This window comes from Mustelus asterias, chromosome 6, assembly GCF_964213995.1.
Source record: "Mustelus asterias chromosome 6, sMusAst1.hap1.1, whole genome shotgun sequence".
Classification (NCBI taxonomy): domain Eukaryota; kingdom Metazoa; phylum Chordata; class Chondrichthyes; order Carcharhiniformes; family Triakidae; genus Mustelus; species Mustelus asterias.
The window spans coordinates 86,783,003-86,804,752 of NC_135806.1; the positions used below are offsets into that span (position 1 = coordinate 86,783,003).

A 21,750-nucleotide genomic window follows, 5' to 3' on the forward strand; every position below is an offset into this window, starting at 1 on the left:
TCCAAGGGAGGGGGGGGGTGGGGGTGGGGTGGGAAGAGCTCCCAATAGTCTTTTAGCTATGCGAACCGTGGACTTTTCCCTTTACAGATCATGACTGCCTCAGTTCCTTCTTTGCTGGCAGACACCCATTTGCCTTCCCATACACAAGACTCTGAGGACCACTGTAGATTTCTGCAAGCTGGAGCAAATCCTCCAGCTTCTTCCCCCCCCCCCCCCCAAGTCCAAACTGATATGGAGCCCCACCGAAATTCCACATGATGGATTTAATATTTTTTCTGCTTAAAATGCAGAGCGATTGACTAACATTTATTTTCTCAGCTTTCCCAACTCAGTGAGCTGCACCCTATGTCTAGACTAAAACTGCAAGTGCCTCAGTTCCTAAATTAAACTACTTGCTTCTGTCAGCAAACATATGTGAAACAAAAAAACCTTCTAACCTGGGCTTCACTCTGAATCACTGTCTCTGTGGTAAAGTGGCATGTTTTGGGCTGGTTCAATCAGAAATGCAAATGCAACAAGTTATTTTACATACAGTTGCAATTTTTTGATTGTAACCCAGATGTATAATTTATTTGGCTCAAGGAGTTTTACGACTCTTTCACCAGACTCCCGGCTCCATTAACCTTTGACTCTAACCTTGCAACAGAAACTGGGGCTACCTTTTAAGTGCAATAAACCCAGGCTTGTTTGAGTTGCATTTACATGAGGGTTATTTATACCAAATGCCCCAATTTTTCTACAGTTCAAACTTTCATAGGATCCCTACAGTGCAGAAGGAGGACATTCGGCCCATCGAGTCTGCACTGACTCTCCGACAGAGTATCTTACTTTGAAATTTATTCTGAAAGTATGATATGGGGTAAGGGGAAAACCTGTGCTGGTGGTAGTTTTATGTTTTGTGAAATATAATTTTGAATTAAAAAAGAAGTTTCATCAGTTGACTTAATTCTTAATTGCAGCCCTGTTTTGTCTGAATGGCCAAGCTTGTTGTCTTTACGCTGCCTGGAATGCAGGTATTATATAATGCAATGACTCAGGAAGCCCAACTGGAGAAGAACATAGTTTATTACAGAATGCAAAGTAAAACCACTACTGTGGTGTTGACTCAATAAATCCCTGCCTGGGACTATAGTTAAGCAGGTCCAGCCCCGGGCCTGCCTTATAAAACGCAGAAACTTGTACTCAATAAGCCCCACAGGAAGATCAATCCGTGATTCTCTGTGGACCTCAAGGGTTATCATATAGGACTATCAAAGGAGCATGTAAATTATTAATCTGTGTCCCAGTAATTTGCGTTTTATCTGAAGGTGATCATTTGTATATCAATAAGGCACGAGTGCTAACACCAAACGCTTCTGATATCAGGATTGTTTTAGCACTCGTGTCACACTGATGAATAAATTCTTAAATGATCTCATAGTCTGTCATCATTCAACACCACCTGCATAAGCTTGCATTTACTTGTCGCATTTGCTGGATATGGAGCTGGAACAGTTTTTTATTTCCCCGGCTCCAACATAGGCCAAGTCGACATCTGTTATGGCTGAAATTGTTTCTGCAGTACAGGGGACAAATCTGGAACCTTTTTAATCCCTATCTCTTAATCGAAATGGGTGATATAGTTATACAGTGGTCAAAAGGGTTGAATGTCACTGCCATATTTATGCACATTCTGAAGGAGTTTCGTTTACTTTTTCATCTAACATTTCGCTTTCTTGAAATTTGAGGTATTTGGTGTTTTGATATTCCAAAGACTTGAAACTTAGCCACATTAGGAAGTTGCATTGATTTTAAAAAAATATAGCCAGGATTCTCCCAAAAAATTCTAAGTTCCCAATGTGCAGAAAAATGAGAGTAAATCCTCCTAGTTTTTTTGGCGTGATTTCCAGAATGAATCTCCGACACTGTGCATCACAGAGTACCCTAGTGTGATTCACTCTGAAAATTTGGGGATGGGGCCTATCCCCGCCTGAGATTCTGGCAGCATAGCAGCGAGCGGGCCACTGCTCATATGCCGATCTGTCAGTACGGAGATGGGTGCATGTGCAGTGGCCCCGCATTACCAGCCTTCAGATCGCTGGCCAGCCCCGCAACCCTCCATTGTTGGCCTTTCAATCCCCCCTTCCCCCCGATAGCAGACCTCCCACCTCCCTGGGCCAGCTCCTATGTCCTGCTCTCTTTCCCCTGACCCCCACCTGGTGGGCAGTGCCGAGGGGGCAAGGCTGGCACTGCCCAGGCCCTCCCTTATCCCTGACCTCCTGGGGGGGACCTCAATGGCCTCTCTTCCCTCTAGTGGTGTTCGGTAGCCTGTCCCAACTTGGGAGGGGGGGTGGGGTGGGGGGAATGCCAGCAGGCCTGGAGACCCGCTAATGACCCGTAGGGACATGTTCGGCACAACTTTGTGGGCTGAAGGGCCTGTATTGTGCTCTAGTTTTTCTATGTTTCTATGAAATGTAAATAGCGATTTCCATACTGTAATCAGCTCCGTGCCAATTTCTGGTGCGGAGCTGATTACGCTGGGAATCTTAGCCTTGGAGACTTGCGGAGGCCGTGACGCCCAGTGGGAAGTCCATGAAATAGCCCCCACTGATGTCTCCTGGTCTGCTGCACTACTCGAACAGCGCAGCGGGCTGGGAGAATCACCCCCTATATGCTAAATGAGAGACAGAGAAACATAGAGTCGCTGTTTTTCAGTTACCAAAACAGCATTACTCTCTTGAGGAAAGAAAAATAAATATTCAGAAATATACATCTTTATGACTTGATTGCAATGTTGTTGTTACAGATCATGCTGGAATTTCATTTTATTCAGTGGAGAATATTTGAACCGTTACTGCTATATCTAACAGTGATGAATTCTAAGTTGGTAATAGTAGAAAGCATGCTGATTTTTTGGGAGAACAATATTCTATTTTATTTTCTTTCATCAGTATTTCCCATCAATAAATTATTTGGACTTGCTGTTTAAGTAAACACAAAGCTTGGGGCTGGTTATTTCCTTTCCAGATGCATGTAAATTTGACATTTGTATGCCCAGACTGCCAATGTGGTGAAGAGTTGATGGATATTTTCAATAAACTATAATTTTTCTTCTGAGTAATGAAAACAATTTTGAGGCAATTAAGCCTGGAGTTCTACCATTTTCCCCTAATTAAGTAGTCACTTGACTTTTAATATAAATATATGATTGGCTATAAGATGAGTGAAGGTACTTGATTCTGATTTAGCACCTGTGTTGTATTGCAGACCTGCTAATTTTTTAAGGTTAAAATAAAAGTAGAGATTGTGGGGCAGATCAGAATAATGTTTGTGCATGTTTTCCTTTAAAAATACCTGAGAGTCAGGTGTGTAAGCTGTATCATGACTGGACTCCCAATTACTTAGCCTGATATCATAGATAATAGCTAAAGGTGTGGGTAGCATGTTCATGCAACCAAGTATCCTGCCAATACCAACAGGATATAGCCAAAGATAATTTATTTATTTAACATAATTATATACAATTTCACTTCTACAAACTAGATGCGAGAACATCCCAGATATAAAGGCAAAGTGAAAAATATTGATGAGATTTAGGAGTCTTGATAATTTCTCCACATACTTCCCCAAGTAGTTTTAGGAGTTGAGTGAAATTAATTTGAGTCAAAAGGCATTCTCAACTTGCTGTAAATTTAGTTTGTGCATTTCTTCCACAAACAGCATTTTTATTGAGTTTTCTCATACTACCTGTCCCAGTAACTGATCAAAATTCTGTGCAAAGATCTTGGGAGTAATTTTGATTTTGACTTATAATGTGAAACGGGTGATATTGATTGCCTGCCCATCAGCCAGAACTCTTGATTTTTATTTCCATTGACTTCAATACTTGAAGAGCACATGCACTTGCTTTCACAGTTGTATTGAGGCTAATTGTAGCATCCCTGTCACTGCACTGGCTGGAATCATCTATCTTAGCATAGACTGCAATTGAATCTTGTGATTTTTGTGGATCTGTGTTGTTCTGCATCACACTGGAAGCACACTGTCCACTGGGGAAGCCAAAAATACTTATTTCTTAATCCTTAATAACTTGTATATAATTTATTCTTTATAACTTCTTTAAACAAATGTAGCATTTTTGAAACATTTTTTGTTGGCATTCTTGTCCAAGGTCTGCTTTTCCATGCTTATGCTTCGTGATTCATACAGTCTGTGTGGTGTTTCTTGCTATCACTTCTCTATAGACCATTGTCTGCATTATAACTTTTTTCATTTATGTGATAAATGAGTTCAGGACCTGCATGAAGGTCAAAAGTGGGACTGCATCTCTGGAATTAGGATGGGCTTGTTGATAATGGAAGAGACACCGAGCTTAACTTCAGAATAGGCAGTTTGCCAGTTTATAAATAAATTATGTTCCATTTTTACTTATATAGTGTTTAAAAACTCATTGCTTGCTTCATAATGATGGAAACTGCAACCTAATGTTGTGATACACAATGCTCTGTGAAGTAACTGCACTATTTATTCACGATAATGTGGAGATGCCGGCGTTGGACTGGGGTAAACACAGTAAGAAGTCTCACAACACCAGGTTAAAGTCCAACAGGTTTATTTGGTAGCAAAAGCCACTCGCTTTCGGAGCACTGCTCCTTCATCAGGTGAGTGGGATTTCAGTTCACAAACAGGGCATATAAAGACACAAACTCAATTTACAAAATAATAACCATTCCAATCATTATTTTTTGTAAATTGAGTTTGTGTCTTTATATGCCCTGTTTGTGAATAGAATTCCCACTCACCTGATGAAGGAGCAGCGCTCTGAAAGCTAGTGGCTTGTGCTACCAAATAAACCTGTTGGACTTTAATTTGGCATTGTGAGACTTCTTACTCTATTAATGAACTACACTGTGTTGTCTGAAAGAGGAGAGCAAACTGCTATTTCTTGAAAGACTGCAAAAGAGTCATAAAGCAGCATAATTTATGTAATTTCCCCGCAGTGTTATTATTTCTGATAAGTAGGATTCTTCTGGAGATGAAAAAAAATCAGTTTGGCAGTGGTATACATCTTTTGCCAGAGCTGGTCATCTGCTGAACATGGTGCAAGAGGAATTTTCTCAGAGATCCCCTGGGGTGCTCTGTATTTTGTTGAACCTCACTCAGCCAAAGCGTAGACTGCGAAAGATAGCAAGAACAAAAAGGAATTTATTTGCTAATGCATACATCAAGAGAGAGAGACAGTCAATGAGGGTTGACTGTCCTCTCTAAGCTAATATTGCAAGGTAAAATTATTATATTATTCTGAACATTTCAATATCGCATCCAGTCTTGTCAATCAGACTGGAGGGCCCAATCACAATATTCAGCATTATTACCTTAGCAAATAACGTTCCACCTGTCAACAGGAATAGGAGATTATTAGCTTATTGCCCATGTAGGTTCCTTCCCCTTTATCTAGGAAACCTAACCCACATGATTACTAGTAACCAAGGCCATAGCCAGCATCTGTGATTTTAATTGGTGAAAAGAGTCACTCCTTTGCTGGAACCGGGGCCTCCTTTTTCAGCTTGAGAGACTGCTCCAGCCTCGCTTATTGTACCGAGTGAAAACAATAAGAAGGCAGAGAGGAACTACAATGTTAAATTACCAAGGAACATCAGTCAAAACAGAGCAGTATTCTACAGGCAGGTATGTTGTTTAAAAATGCTAAATTAGTTTGGGAGTAGGGCTCCTCAAGCTGAACGCTAATGTTTATTTCTGGAGGAATGGAATTGAAACATAGAGCAGGATTTTACAGCCTTGCTTGGGCGAGATTGTAAAATCCCGCCTGAGGCCAACGGAGATTTCCGTTCTGGGAACCTCGCCCATCCTAATTCCAGGGCAGGCGAAGTGGTAGGTTTTCGTCCAGAGAGTCCAAAGCTGTGCAGATAAAGTGGATTGGCCATGCTAAATTGTGCCTTAGTGTGTGGAGGTGTGTAGGTTAGAATAATTAGCCATGGAAAACGGTGGGGTTATGGAGATAGGGCAGAGGAGATGGCCTGGGTAAGATATTCTGTCAGAGTGTCAGTGGAGACTTGAGTTGAATCGTCTCCTTTTGCACATTGGTAATTCTTAAAACAAAAAAAGTACAAAAATGAAGTTATGTTAAATTTATGTTGAACCTTGGTTAGAATAGTACAAGTTAGAAACAAAAACACAAAATTCAGGAAATACTCATCAGGTCAAGTGACATATTTCCATCATTTACCTTAAACATGAACTTCTCTGTTCTCTCCAAGGGTTCACAATAAAAATACCACATCTCAGCTGTCTCCACAGATATTATCTGATCAACCTGAATATTTTCTGACCTGAATCAAATTTTTCTCTCCCATTATTTTAATGCAGCTGTTAACCTATTGGTTTTAAAGAATACCTCTTGGTGAGGACATTTGGAAGTGTGTTGACCAGAGTAACTTCTCAGCTTACATTTCCCCCCTTTGCTTCCCATTAAAAGTCTTGGTTTTTGCATTTACACAAAATAGTAGGCACTTAGAACTAAAAGGAACTCAGATGACAGAGCAAGCGTAATCACCACTTGTTCTTGGACTTCAACCCATTATTTCACAAAGCTCATAAGTGTGAGTTACATACGATTAGAATATTTAGTTATTCAGAGTTTAATTTTGGACCTGCGTTTTTTTAAATCGATGATTTAATGCAGATTTTAAATTTATGGGGATGTGGTCTTGTTCAAATTCTTGAATTGCATTTTTTAAAACCCAAGTATTTAGCCACTGTACTTTAAACAAGTTCACTGTGAAGTACTTGGAGATATTTTTAGCAATTCGATACAATTCAAGTGCAAGTATATTTATTCGTGGAGAGGAGTTTCATAATTATCATAGAAACAATCATAGAAATCCTCCAGTACAGAAAGAGGCCATTCAGCCCATTGAGTCTGCACCGACCACAATCCCACCCAGGCCCTACGCCCATATCCCTACATATTTACCCACTAATCCCTGTAACATACGCATTTCAGGACACTAAGGGCAATTTTTAGCATGGCCAATCAACCTAACCCACACATCTTTGGACTGTGGGAGGAAACCGGAGCACCCGGAGGAAACCCACGGAGACATGAGGAGAATGTGCAAACTCCACACTGACAGTGACCCAAGCCAGGAATTGAACCCAGGTCCCTGGAGCTGTGAAGCAGCAGTGCTAACCACTGTGCTACCGTGCCGCCCCAAAATTCTGCAGAGTAAAGTCTTGTGGGCACATCTCAAGGCAATTGCTTTTTGCTCAACCAGATTATTGTAAGCACCCTTTGAATACAGAAGTAAACAGAACATTGAGACCAAGTCTTGGACAGGAAGGACCTGAACAAGGCGCAGACCAATGTCCTCACTAGATGGTTATCCAGTACTGTTGGCAACAGTGTAGGCAGTGTTGCCCTCAGGGTGTAGGCAAGCAGGGCATAGCCAGAAGAAAGGAGAGATGAGCTGCATAGAAAATTAGGAAGAGCAAACAGCAACTGAATGAAGAATAGTGTAGATAGAGGAAGAAAGCAAAGTTGACACAAATGCTGTTGAAATGCATGTGTGGACATGCGAAGAGTGTTACAAACAGCAGGCACAAGTTCCCATGTGGGGTAATGATCTAGTGGCTGCAATGGAGACCTGACGGCCCAATTTCAGCAATTGAAAAAAAAATCCCTTGCTTTTCGGGAAGGAAGCACCGAGTAATCCAAGATCACAACAGTTTGTGATTGAAATGTAAGTTGTGAGATTGATGCAGGTAGGGATTCAGTTCAGAGGGGGAAGGAGATCCTGTTTTTTAATGTCTTTTTTCAGCCTCTTGTAGCTGGTGATTTTGTTGGCAAGCTCGGAGGCTATAAATTATGATTAATTTAATTAACGAAATTAATTACTGATTACCTAATTAAATAGATGGATAAGACAGACATGGCAGGGATGCTTGTGTGCCATGACTGCAACATACGGGAATCTGAATTGCATTGCAATTCCGGACAACCATATCTCAGTAAATATCTGCAGCTTGGGGAGCTTTGGGTCAGCATTGCTGAGCTGGAGTTTGATTTGCAGCCATTATAGGGATCAGAGAGGAGGAGAGTTAGCTGGACATTTTGTTCTCGGAGGTCCTCTTACCTCCTAAATTGAGATACATCTTTCGAGTTGGTCAGGGACAGGAGGATATGACTGGAGCCAGCCAAATATGGGGATCCAGCATACTTTGACCAACAGGTGCAAGATACTTGCAACCTTGGTAAGAACAAGGGTTGCAGGGTGCCTGAGCAAATGGACCATAGCACCATAGTGCAGGATGCCATTCAAGTAGGATGAAAAGAAAAAGAATGAAAAGTGAAGAGTTTAGTCCAGGGAATAGATACTGTTGTCTGCAGCCACGACCAGGAGGTTTTGATTGATGGGACACTAGCAACAGTACTCCAGAAAGAAGGAACTGTTCCCTTGGGATGAGCTCTATTTAAACCTGGCTTGGATTAGTGTCCTGGTGATTTGTATAACTAGGAATATGGACATAAAGATTTAGATGAACAGAGATGGGGAGGATTCAGATGAAGGAGAATAAAAAATCAAAGAGAAAAATTGAAGCAAAAAAGCAACACAGTTTTTTGGGTGAAGACAAGTAGAGGGGGACAGAGCTTAACAGTAACAATCCATCAATACCTAATTAGGAGCTTTTCAGAGACCTATGTATTATACTGACTTTCATGTGTGAGATCGATCTTTATTAATTACAACTCAAAATATATAAAGAACTCATGGAGACAGTAGTTCTGGTTGAAGACATACTTTATTGTTGCACAGGCCTGGTCCACGCATGTGGGAGAATGATTTGGGGCAGCCCAAATTATTCTAAATTGCATTGTTATCAGTATCACAATTATATATTTTCAAAAATCATTTGTCCGCCCACTCTGCTCATCCAAGCCAGAGTGAGCCAATCATTTTAGTATCAATCATTTACCTTGGCCAATGACATTCTCCTCTGGCAGCATGAGAATACACAGGTCCGTAGAGTCCAGAAGTTCTTGCCCATTGTCTCCTAGCAACCTCAATATGTGAAAAGTCCGTAGAGTTCAAAAGTTTATTTTCCCACTCTATTTTAACAGCCCCTTATCGGCAAAATTGATTTATTCTATTCATTCTGCTGTCTGGAAAGCTTGTACTTTGTAAAGCTGATAAGATAGTTCTCGGTAGCTGTATTGTTTACAAGGAATGCACTTCTTCTTGTTCAGCTGTATCCCATAATGCCCTAGGACATCATTGGCCAAGGCATATGCCTTAAATTCAGAATACAATACGTTTTCAAAAAATACTTGTTTAACATCTCTAACAGTGGCTATATGTGTTTTTATGCAAACTGTACCTTTCTAACTCCAGGTACTTTGTACTTTTTCGATACTATATTCACTCTAAATTAGTTTATCGTAATCTATTAGTCTTTTATAGTCCCAGGTTATCCCAAACCCGTTTAATACTAACATACAAAGACAGAATGATAATAAAAGTAAAATGATTTGCTCTTCATCTGAAGTGCAAAGACTTAGCAATGAGATAGATGGACTAATGGCACAATTGGAGTTAAATGGTATAGATCTCATTGTGTTATGATCTCTGTGGAGGCTGATAACCTTTACAAAGAGATTCAGACTTCAATTCATTAGCTGAAAGAATGATCTGACAAGATTTCAGATTTCAAATTTTTTACTATAAGAAATGCAAAACAAAAGCTGCTGACTCACCGCTACTTTTGTTTTGTTGGCAACTTATGCATATCACACACTCCATGGAATTGATGTTATTTTAGTTATTCCTGGATTCCACTGTGTTTCTGCATACCCATTTCACCGAGCAGTAACTTCAAGTGACCATCTCCAGGTAATTCAGTAAGTTTCTTAAATCTGCCATCAGCAGTAAGGCCTGTTCGAATGATTCTTCTTTCTCTTGGCCATGCCAGGACAAATCTCTTGGAATCCAGAGAAGGCTGCACCAATGAAATTGGCAAAGGCTGCAGAATGCTTCCATGGCCGTTTCCTGGAATAATAGGTTGTGGAACCAATTAGAGATAGTTACCTTTAGATCAATTATTGTGCAATGAAGCAGGGGAGAAATCGTGGAGAATAAGGAAATGGCAGAGGCATTGAACAAATATTTTGTGTCTGTCTTCACAGCAGAAGACAAAAATTGTCATACCAGAAATAGAGAGTAATCTCGTGTCTAAAGAGCGAGAAAATCAAAGTAACTAATATCAACAGAAAATATATATCGGAGAAGCTTCATAGAATCCCTACAGTACAGAAAGTGGCCAGTCGGCCCATCGAGTCTGCACCGACCACAATCCCACCCAGGCCCTACCCCCATATCCCTAGATATTTACCCTCTAATCCCTCGAACCTACGCATCTCATGACACTAAGGGCAATTTTAGCATGGCCAATCAACCTAACCCGCACATCTTTGGACGCACAAGCTTGATGAACCAAAACTTGACACATCAACAGGACCAGATGGCATTCATCCTATGGTTCTCAAAGAGAGAATTGCAGAGATACTGAGTGCATTGGTTAGGATTTTCTAAAACTCTCCAGATTCTGAAATGGTTTTACCAGATTGGTCGTTGGCAAATATACGAAGAAAGGAGGGAGAGAAAAAAGTATGTCAGTTATTCTAACATCAGCGATTGGAAAATGCTGGAATTGATGATGAAGGAAGTCTTAACAATGCACATTATAGTACGATCAGAAAAAGCCAGCATGGTTTTATGAAAGGGAAATTGTGTTTGAAAAATTTATTGGAAACTTTTGAGCTTGTAACCAGCAGTGACTGTCTCCAGGCACTTAAGGAAGTTTTGAATACACCACCAGTAGTGAAACCTGTTCCAATGATTGTTCTATGATGTGGGGGACGAAGAATCCCAGGGTTTTGGGGATTGGCCAATCATGACAGGCTGAATACATTGGGTTTACATTCTCTGGAGTTGAGAAGAATGAGAGATGATCTCACAGAATCATAGAATCATGCCATTGCGCAGAAGAGGCCCTATGGGCCATCGAGTCTGCACCAGCGAGTGAGAAACACCTGAACTCCTACCTAATCCCATCTACCAGCACTAGATCCATAGCCCTGAATGTTATGATGTGCCAAGTGCTCATGCATTTAAAGGATTTGAGGCAACCTGCCCCTCCCACATTTCCAGGCAGCACACTCCAACTGTCAGCACCCTCTGGATAAAGAGGTTTTTCCTCACATCCCTCCTAAACCTCCTGTCCCTCGCCTTGAATCTATGTCCTCTCGTGACTGATCTCATTGAAACGTTCAAGATTCTGAAGGGGCTTCACAGATTCAACAATCAGTGGTTGTTTACATGGCTGCATGATCTAAAACAATGGGGCACAGTCTCGCGGTAAGGGGCTGATCATTTAGGACTAAGGAAGAAGATAAATTTTTTCACTAAAAGCATTGTGAATCTTTGGAATTCTACACTTCAGAGGGTTGTGGATGCTATATAATACAGAACACTGAGATAGACAGACAGATTTTTGACCTCTTGGACAATTGTGGAATAGGGGGAACAGGTGGAGTTAAAGTGGAGTTAAAACCCAAGATCAACCATGATCCCAATGATTGCTGAGGCAGCCTCACTGGACCACATGGTCTCCTCTTATTCAAGTCCTTATGTTCTTCTATTCAGCTGGAGTAGCACATATAATTCTTCTACTCCACTTCAGGAAGGATGTCAAGTCCTAGGAGAGGGTACAGAGAAGGGTTATTGGGCTGATTACAGCGATGAGGGTGTTTAGTTATATGGAGAGATGGAAGAAACTGGGATTGTTCCAGTTTGTGCAGAGAAGCTTATGGGGAGACTTAATAATAGAGGTTTTGAAAATTCTGAAGAGTTTGCTCGTGTAATTGTTTCTTCTGGCAAGTGGGTTGATAAGCGCAGGTTTCAGATTTAAAGTAGAACAAAAAAATTACAGCATAGGAACAGGCCCTTCGGCCCTCCAAGCCTGCACCGACCATGCTGCCTGTCTGAACTAAAACCCCCTACCCTTCTGGGGACCATATCCCTCTATTCCCAACCTATTCATATATTTGCCAAGATGCTTAAAAGTCACTATTGTATCTGCTTCCATTACTTCCCCCGGCAGCGAGTTCCAGGCACCCACCCACCACCCTCTGTGTAAAAAAAAAAAATTGCCCTGTACATCTCCTTTAAACCTTGCCCTCACACCTGAAACCGATGCCCCCTAGTAATTGACACTTCCACCCAGGGAAAAAACTTCTGATTATCCACTCTGTCCATACCCCTCATAATCTTGTAGACTTCTATCAGGTCGCCCCTCAACCTCCATCGTTCCAGTGAGAACAAACCAAGTTTCTCCAACCTCTCCTCATTGCTACTGTCCTCCATATCAGGAACCATCGGTAAATCTTTTCTGTACCCTCTCCAAAGCTTCCACATCCTTCTGGTAGTGTGGCGACCAGAATTGAACACTATATTTCAAGCGCAGCCTAACTAAGGTTCTATAAAGTTGCAACATGACTTGCCAATTTTTAAACTTGATGCTCCAGCCGATGAAGGCAAGCGTGCCGTATGCTTTCTTGACTATCTTCTCCCCCTGCGTTGCCACTTTCAGTGACCTGTGTACCTCTACACCCAGATCCCTCTGCTTATCAATACTTTTAAGGGTTCTGCCATTTACTGTATATTTGATAAAAGTGCTTGGAGTCATCAGCTACTGTTTAAGTGGGTAACCCTTTCCACAGCAAAAGAGAGGAAATTAGAATTTTTTTGGCATTAAGGTAGTTGAGCTCTTGTACCTTTGCGTGAAAGAGTGATAGAAGCAGTTTCCAAAGGAACTTTGAAAAAGCAATTGGACATTTACTTTCAGCGGACTAATTTGCAGAGCTATAATGAAAAGGCCGCAGTGTGGGGCTTAATTTAAAAAAATCTTAAGACTTGTCTTTCTTGACTTCTGGATGTCCAGAAGTTCTCTTCAGCTAATTGAGTAGTTTTGAAGTATCACCACTGTTGGAATGGGGAAGCTCTCACAAACTGCAATGTGATAATGAGCGGATAATCTATTTTTTGTGATGTTGAATGAGGATAAACATTGACCTGGGCACTGGGGATAACTTGCCTGCTCTTGAAATATTTCCATAGGATCTTTTGCATCCACCTGAAAGGCTGGGCAGCCATCGGTTTAACATCCTATCTGAATGACGTCATCTCTGGTTGCGCTGAGAGCTGCACTGGAATGTCACCCTCGATTGTTGTGCTGAAGTCCTAGAGTGAGACTAAGACAAGGGAGGGGCAATGTAGAAGGAAGACAATGCAAGAGGGTGGAGGGAGAAAGGGTGCAAAGGATGATGAATGATGGAAGGCAGAGGGAAGACTGAGGGGCGAGAAACTGGTTCCCGACAAGGCAGCATGAAATGTTCACAGACAAGGTGGTCAAAGGTATACCAGATTGTTTACTGGATGGGGTGGGTGGACGTCCACCAGGGACATGGGCACCTCACATCTGATGGGCTCAGTGGGAGAGTGGGAATATCCACCATAACAATGACTGGGTCACAAAGTCTGTGGGGATGATTGCTGGTGGGAAGGGTTACCCACTTAAATAGTAGCTGATAACCACAGCGCGTCACCTTCAGACTCGTGTTAAGAGTGGGTACAATGCTGCTCACAGCTCCACATGTTCCCTCATGGAGCACACCACAGAATTTATGAAGATGCAGTTCAGATGCCAAAATCGCTTATGTGGCGTTCTGCAATATGCACTGAAGAGGTATCCGGCATGATCACAGTTTTCTGTACCCTTCACACTCTTGCTACACAAAGATGTGAGCCTCTCCAGAAGGCCCAGAGGATCGAGTGTGAGCAGCAACATGATAAATGGGCTTGTGGTGATGCGAAAGTATTCATGAGAGATGTCACCCTCGCTAATGAATGTGTGAGATCTGTGAAAAGAGTTAGTTGAGTACATGATGTCATGAAGAGAGTTTGATAGTGGAGGGAGCTAAGAGAGGACTCGGCCTGGTGGAGAGAATGAGATCATTCATCTGCTTCTTGTACTGTGTGATGCTTCTTGCATGGCTGCCAGTTGCATTGACCTCCTGAGCAATAGTCTTCAAAGCCAGAGATGTGAGGTTGGTGTGTGCTTCCTGGAGTCTTTCCATGGGTAAAGGATATGCCTCTCACCCAGACACCTGGAGTCAAGGCCTTGAGGGCTTGGTGGTTAGGTCAGGTATAGATTTCTTGAGGCTGCTAGCCTTTTGCCTCTGGGTTCTGGACATCCTGCATGATCCCATGAAGATTGATGGGCAGGAGAGAATGATATGAGTGTGCTGGACTGGTGTTTACATACGCTTCCTGAATTTTTGAACCTGCTAGCTGACGATGGCCAGGCGAATTTGCTCCTGCCTGCCAGTGATGAGGAGAAATGCTTGTTCATGCATAATTAATGAGGCTGCAAGCGGAGAATTCGGTGTGAGTTCCCACCATTCCGGCCAGCAGGAATGGCGCTGCTGGAACAACCCGCTGTTTGTTGAGTGGCCTCCCCCTGTATTACAAGATTGTTTTTCAGCTATTTTAGGATGATTCTGGAACAGTAACATTTATTGTCTGCACTTGGTTGCTGCGAAGGCAGCCACGCAGTGTGGGCATGAGTTAAGTGTAGGTCAGATTTCCAACACTGAAATGGTGAATCAGTTGAGAGTCTATAACAATTCAGTAACTGTCAAGATTACTTTTATTGTGCTTCACCACAATTACCAGGTTTATTGAATTCTGTTTCACAGCATGCCATCATGGTGTTTGAACTCTCAACCTGTTTGTTGTGAGTCAACATGAGAACTGCTTTGCTATCAAAGAACAAAGAAAATTATAGCACAGAAACAGGCCCTATGGACCTCCAAACCTGCACCGACCATGCTGCCTGACTGAACTAAAACCCCCTCCCCTTCTGGGGACCATAACCCTCTATTCCCATCCCATTCATGTATTTGTCCAGAAGCCCCTTAAAACTCACTATTGTATCTGCTTCCACTACCTTCCCTGGCAGCGAGTTCCAAGAATCCACCACGCTCTGTGTAAAAAAAAAAAACTTGCCACATACATCTCCTTTAAAGCTTGCCCCTCGCACCTGAAACCTATGCCCCCTAGTAATTAATTAAACCTATGCCCCCTGGTAACCCTACTTCTTTATAATACAACATCATGACTGTGATCTCGTACTCGAGGCACCAAAGCCAATTGAAAATGTATATTTGGAATTATTTTTCCTTTTATGGGTGTACAAATCTCTTTGGAAATACTTTATGATGTCTGCGAGAGAACCATATTTAGAAACTTGGAAGTGGTGAGATAATGTCTGTCACTGAAATATTGGGTGATGGAAACTGTGCTATATATTCATTACAAAGCTGAAAATAAACTTCAATACTGCCACTTTGGGGAAATGTAACTGACCATTGGTTTGTGGGATTAATTTAGTCGACCCTTGTTTACTGTCAGGCAGACTTCAACTAATTAAGTTACTAGAAAACATAAAACACTTAGGATTTCAATTGTTTCTTTCTTGGTCATTGAGTGGAAATGTTCCATATAAGTTGAAAATTTTATATCTAATTATTTCACCCATACTCAAAAATGTCAGTTGTCCAGAAGGAAAATAGCTTTGGGATGATGCCCTTTGAAAGGTTTGGCACCGTGCAATTGTCATATTATTTTTCAGCTCACTTTATGCATCAGAAGTTCCATAAGAGTACACTGTCTTCTCATTATGTGGCTAGGTGTCAAAGTTTGTTTGAAGTGTTTGCTTGTGAAGTGTCTTGGATTTTGTTTCAATGAATTAATTGGATATGGACATCATTGGCTAGGCCAGCATTTCTTGCCCATCCATAACTGCCCTTGAGAAAGTGGTAGTGAACTTCCTTCTTGAACCGTTGGAGTCCATGTTGTGTCGGTACACCCACAATGCTGTTAGGGAGGATCCCAGACTATAGGATTATAATCCAGCAACAGTGAAGGAACAGCAATACATTTCCAAGTCAGGATGGTGCGTGGTTTGGAGGGGAACTTCGAGGTGATGGTGTTCAATGTATTTATTGCCCTTGTCCTTCTAGATAGTCGCAATCATTTGTTTAGAAGGTGCAATATAAGGAGCCTTGGTGGGTTGCTGCAGTGCATCTTGTCGATGGTACACACTGTTGTGATGTTAGTGTACCATTAAGAAATGTTTTTTTAAAATCACGATCTCTGCAGTTGTAAGCAAAGTTTTTCGGTTCTTTTTCTCATTGTTGCTGGGCTGTCTGACAGAAGTCCTTTTATTGCTACTTCACTGGCTTAAATGGGGTTTTGTTTATTTATAGTCTGGGATCTTTTATGACCTTGCATTGTGAGAGTGAAGATTGATTGAGAAGTCAAGGTGAGGTGATTCCTCCCCAGGGGAAAAATCTAAGGATTTATTTTCAATTTTAGTTTAGAAGGGGGTGAACATCAGACTGAAAGCAGTTTTTCTCGCACTCTCCCTGGACTTGGAAATTCTGCTGGTTAGCTGGAAACAAGGTTTCTTGCTATCTCGGAGTGGAAAATCTGCTATTGGTGGTTGGCTTGCCCAGAGTCTCTTTCTCTGTGGTGTTTTGGGAAGCTGTTCTGGCTCCAAGCTTGTCTGTGTGTGCCTCAAGAGAACTGCAGCATTCAACCAAAGAACTAAATTCCAATATCACGTGAGCATTAGTCTTTGCTGTGTTAAATCTGTGGCAAAGGTTTGTTTTGTTAGAATGGTGTTTAGCTGTTCAGGTATATACAATATCATTTTTTTCTTGTCTATAATTGGTAAAAGTTCTTGCTAATTTTCTTTCCATACATGTTAGCCGTATTCTTAAATAAACTTTGGTTGACAAAGCTCTCTCGTGGGCCATTTGAATCATGCCTAAAGTGAAACATATTACGTTCATCCGAGCCAAATTCGAAGTGTAAAACTTATGATCCAGGTGGAGTTCATAGTGAACCGAACAATGGCAATGGTTTCATGGTCATCATTAGATTTTTAATTCCAGATTTTTATCTGCCATTGTGTGATTCAAACTTCAGTCCTCAAAGCATTATCCTCGGTCTTTGGATTACGAGTCCAGTGGTAATTATATGGAAGATACGATATAAACGCAAGTTATTTTTGGTGCTCTAGGAAAAATATGAACTATGGCTGAGAACGAGAAGTTTTTAAGATTCTGCTTCATGAATCCTTTTCACACTTTTCATTTGTCGACTTTTTTTATTTGTTTTCATAATTTTTTCAATTTCTGATCAGTTTTTCACTTAGCTTCATATTTCTATTGAGAAGCTCCATTTGGTTCGAGAACGTCAACCTAAGCTGGAATTTCTTTCTCACTCTTCAATTTCAGTTACCTTATTGGCATTGTGGGGAATATCTTGTCTCAACATATACCATGTGCTGTGGAAATGATATGTTTGTTGGTTCCAGGACAACAAATTTGGGATGGCACTTTTAATCTTGTTTGTTTGTTTTATTGAACTCTCAAATGAGAGCTAATAACTGAAAATTTGAGCATTTGATGATACTCAGGTTCATGGAAGTCAATTGGAAAATACAACAATTTGTTTGGTCACCTGCAGCCAAATGCCATTTGTATCTGTATTTTTGTATAAACCCAAGTCTGATTCAACAGAGCCTATGACAAGTTTTGATCCTAAAAATAAGTTATTTTAGACTGTTCCAGAGCTTACTCTGATTTTTGTATCCCAGGGTTAATGAGTTTTATGTGTTGGTCTGGTAAATTTAAGTACTGTGCCTTTAGGGCTTTTGGGACAGAGTGCAAATGAAATTTATGCTGAAGGATAAACACTCATAAAACTGCTGGACATACAAAGCACGTCAGACAGCATTGCTGAGAATGGAAAAACCCTTCCTTGTTCTATTGATACTTCCTGACCTGAATATTTCCAGCAATTCTTTTTCCTTTTATGCTGAAAGGAATATTGTCTGAGCTGTGATCTTATAAAACTGTTACTTCTAAAGTTAGTGGTTGGGCTACCTTGAAAATACTGTGTTAATGAAGGCATATAATTCAAGAAACATAAGCACATGAATATTTAACTTAATTGGACATATATTCTATGTTACCAAGAACAGACAGGCCAGACATATATATTGTCATTTAGAGAGTTCAGAGATCCTTCTTGTCATTAACTAAATCCTAGAAATTAAGCATGCCCAGCGATTCGAGCACAAAATGTTGTATTTGGCTGGTGCTTATAATGTAATTTTAAGGCTACAACAAGATTGCACTCATCTTTTAAAAGGTAATATTTTTACATGCATAAAATGTAAAATTCAATTCAATATTGCTTAATGTTAGCTTTTCAACAATAACTTTAATTTATATAATATTATATGATATATAATATTGAATGCCAAAAAGATAGTCCTAAGATGCTTCACAGTGATGTGATTAGACAAAAATGGATGCTGTGTCAAAAGGAGGATCACCAGAATTTGGTCTAAGAGATGGGTGTTAAGTGGAAAAAGTAGAGAGTGAGTGATGGAGGTATTGACTAGTATAGCAAAATAATTTAACGTGTGAGGTACATAGAAGAGTACAAGGTACAAGTGTTACTTGTTTGAAAAAAACTTTAATAAACAATTTGCATCCACTTTTTGTTACAGCTGGGAGAGAAATGTCCAGATGTCTTGGATATCCATTTTGGTCAATGTTACAAGATCACAGATGAAGGCATGATAGCATTGGCACAGGGCTGCCCGAGGCTACAGAGAATCTACATGCAAGAAAACAAACTGGTATGTCAAAATTTAAAGACTGGCTGAGTTATAATATCAGCATCTCATCAACCTAAGTTGTTCTGGAGAACTGCTTTCAAATCTTATCTTTTAGCGGATGGTCAATTTTTTTGATATAGCATTTCTGATAAGACGTAAGGTTTTCTTGAGTAAAATGCTTGTTGTTATGACAGATTTTAATCATGGGCACCGCATGAATAAATTCATGTCATCTGCATTGAGCTGGATTTTTATTTTTGCAACAATATTGGTTTTTTTAAATTCACTTGTGGGACATGGGCGTTGCTGGCTGGCCAGCATTTGTTGCCCGTCCCTGTTTGTGAAGTAAAAGTCACTGTCTTAATTTATCAGTTGCACAGATGTTGTGTTATTAGAAAGCCAGAGACAGAAGCTTGAACTTGTTGGTGTATAATTTCAGGACAGGCAGCTTTCTCGGAGTTGCAGACAAATGAAGAAATAATCTTTTATTCGGAACAGGAAATAAAATCTCTCGTTTATAATCAGAAACATATCCTCAAGTTGTTTACTTTCAAATTTTAAAATGATTGACTTTTTGCCATTGCATCATGTTCGTTTTGGTAATTAGGTTAACTGCTCAGTAACTAATTTATCATTTCTGTTCAATTTAAATATCCATTTTAAACATTGATTTTAAGTTAAAGAAAAGTAGAAGCAATCTGAAATTGTTCAATAGTTCAATAAATTGAAACCTGAAATATATTGCAGATCAACAATGTGAACTTTTATACATGTTGAATGAACAAGATATCATCCACACTATTTTAGACATTATGGTGACATTACATCATGTTAACGAAGGGTCTACCCAGCAGTGAGAACAACTTGGAGTGGGGAAATAATAGAGATAATGTGTTCAGAACAAAGTCACTTGAAGGTAACAGAAGTCCTCATCAAATGACAGAAACATAAATATTATTCTGATGCTAGTTGGGAACATGAAGAGCAGTACATAATTGGAAGTGGGGAATTGATTTTTACTTCACAAGTGAGTTAGGTGGGCTATTCTTTTCAGGAAAATAAACAGTCGTATTGCACTTTCTAATTTTTGTGTTGTTAAGTATGACATTTATGGCAAAATCAATCTTCAGTGGCTCTTTGCTGAAGAAGTGGAAGAAATTTATGGTTAAAGTATAATCACTCCAACATTTGTCCGTAAACAATTCCTTGCAGGAATAAAAAAAGGCTTTATTCTGAAATATCTGCACCTGATTCAGTCCTTTTATACACAGAGTTTATCATTTCTGAATGAAATTTTAATTGTTGACACAACATGTTCCCACTGAGTTGAAATCTGTTCAGTTTTTTGTGACAGGATTTCTTCTTGGGTGTCACTGGTAAAGTTGACATTTCATGCCATTCTCAGTTGTCCTGGGAAAGCCATTTACTTGAAGCCATTTAATACAAATATAGCTGAATCCATCAGCTGGCCAGATTTTGTTACGTCAGTTTTAATTGTACAGTATTATTGTACTGTATAATAAACTGGAGGCTGGAACCTCTGCATTGTTGTGTCGTGATTGTTCATTTGGACAAAATGTAAGGTCCTGTAAATAGTGGTCTTCTGAGCATGATTTTCTTTTCAATCTTTTGGCAATTCTATTTAAAGGATTGCTGTATTTGTTAAGCGATCTTATTTTGAGGTTCAGCTTGATTTTAATTTTGATAATTGCCGATGACAAATGAATTCTAAAATTAGAATTAAACCTGGATCTGGAAATGGATTACTGTTGGCAAACTGCAGATGTCGTGCAACACACACACCACTTTCCTTGTTTGCCACAGCAGTTCGACAGACAGCTTCAATGCAGAGCAGTATGTTCATTTGCTTCCATTGCGTAGGAACAATTGCACAAAGACTCAGCAAAGAGGAGGCACTTATGCAGTTATTGATAAATGTTGATTTATTTTGGCTTCGTTTTTATACCTGACGCTTTCCCGTTTAGGGATATAAGGCTGTATTTGATGCAGGTTTAAAATAGTTTTAAAACGAGCAAGTAGAATGTGTTCACATGTTAAATTAGTGGCACAAAGCCAGACAAGTCCACCATAACATGAGAAATAGGAACACGAGTAGGCCATACAACCCAGCGAGTCCACTCTGCCATTCCATAAGATTATGGCAGAACTTTTACATTAACTCCACTTTTCCATCCAATCTCCCTGTCACTCTATTCCATCGGTGTCCAAAAACATTGAAAATATTCATCAACTGAGCATCCACAACCCATTGGGCAAGAGAATTCCTTCCAAGTGTTCGTAACCCTTAGAGTGAAGAAATTGCTTCTCATTTTAGACCTAAATGACTGATCCCTCATCCTGAGATTGTGATCACTATTTCTAGACTCTAGAGCCAAGGGAAAGAGATAACCAGTGTCTCCCAAGCTAAGCCTACTCAAAATCTTGTATGTTTCAGTGAGATCTGCTTTCATCCTTCCAAAACCTAATGATTATAGGCCTGTTCTGTTTAACATCTTCCATAGGACAACCCTGTCATACCAAGAATCAATCTTTGTATTGCCTGCTTTGGGTAAGGAGACGAAAACTGGACATAGTTCTCCAGCTGTTGCCCGACCAAAGCTCTGTATAATTCCAACACGACTTCTTTCTCCTATTCTCATTCTAACCTTCCTGGTTGCTTGCTGTGCCAGAACTCAGTTTTGGCAATAATAGCATTGAATCAGATGCTACTTACTTTTAAAATTTAACAATATTTGGTTAAGTTTCTTTCAATAGAAATATTGATTAATCATTGGGATATTTCTTCACCAGTGGTGGTGCTGCTGCCATCTTGTGTTGTCATAGCATTAACTCTCAAAGATAATGCCTGTTTTTTTGAACTAACTCCTGCTTTACATTTTGACCGCTGCGAATGTATTGGGTATTTAATGGTTGGAC

General features: G+C 40.3%; 1 protein-coding gene across 3 annotated transcripts in view; it reads left to right on the top strand.

The window, feature by feature from the left end:
- The window catches only part of fbxl17 (F-box and leucine-rich repeat protein 17), a 745,649-nt gene that overhangs the window by 46,574 nt on the left and 677,325 nt on the right, over positions 1-21,750 (top strand). For all 3 annotated transcript variants that reach the window (XM_078214702.1, XM_078214700.1, XM_078214701.1), the window contains exon 5: positions 18,703-18,834. In XM_078214702.1, the coding sequence (XP_078070828.1) occupies positions 18,703-18,834 (132 nt within the window). The remainder of the gene's footprint in view (positions 1-18,702; positions 18,835-21,750) is intronic.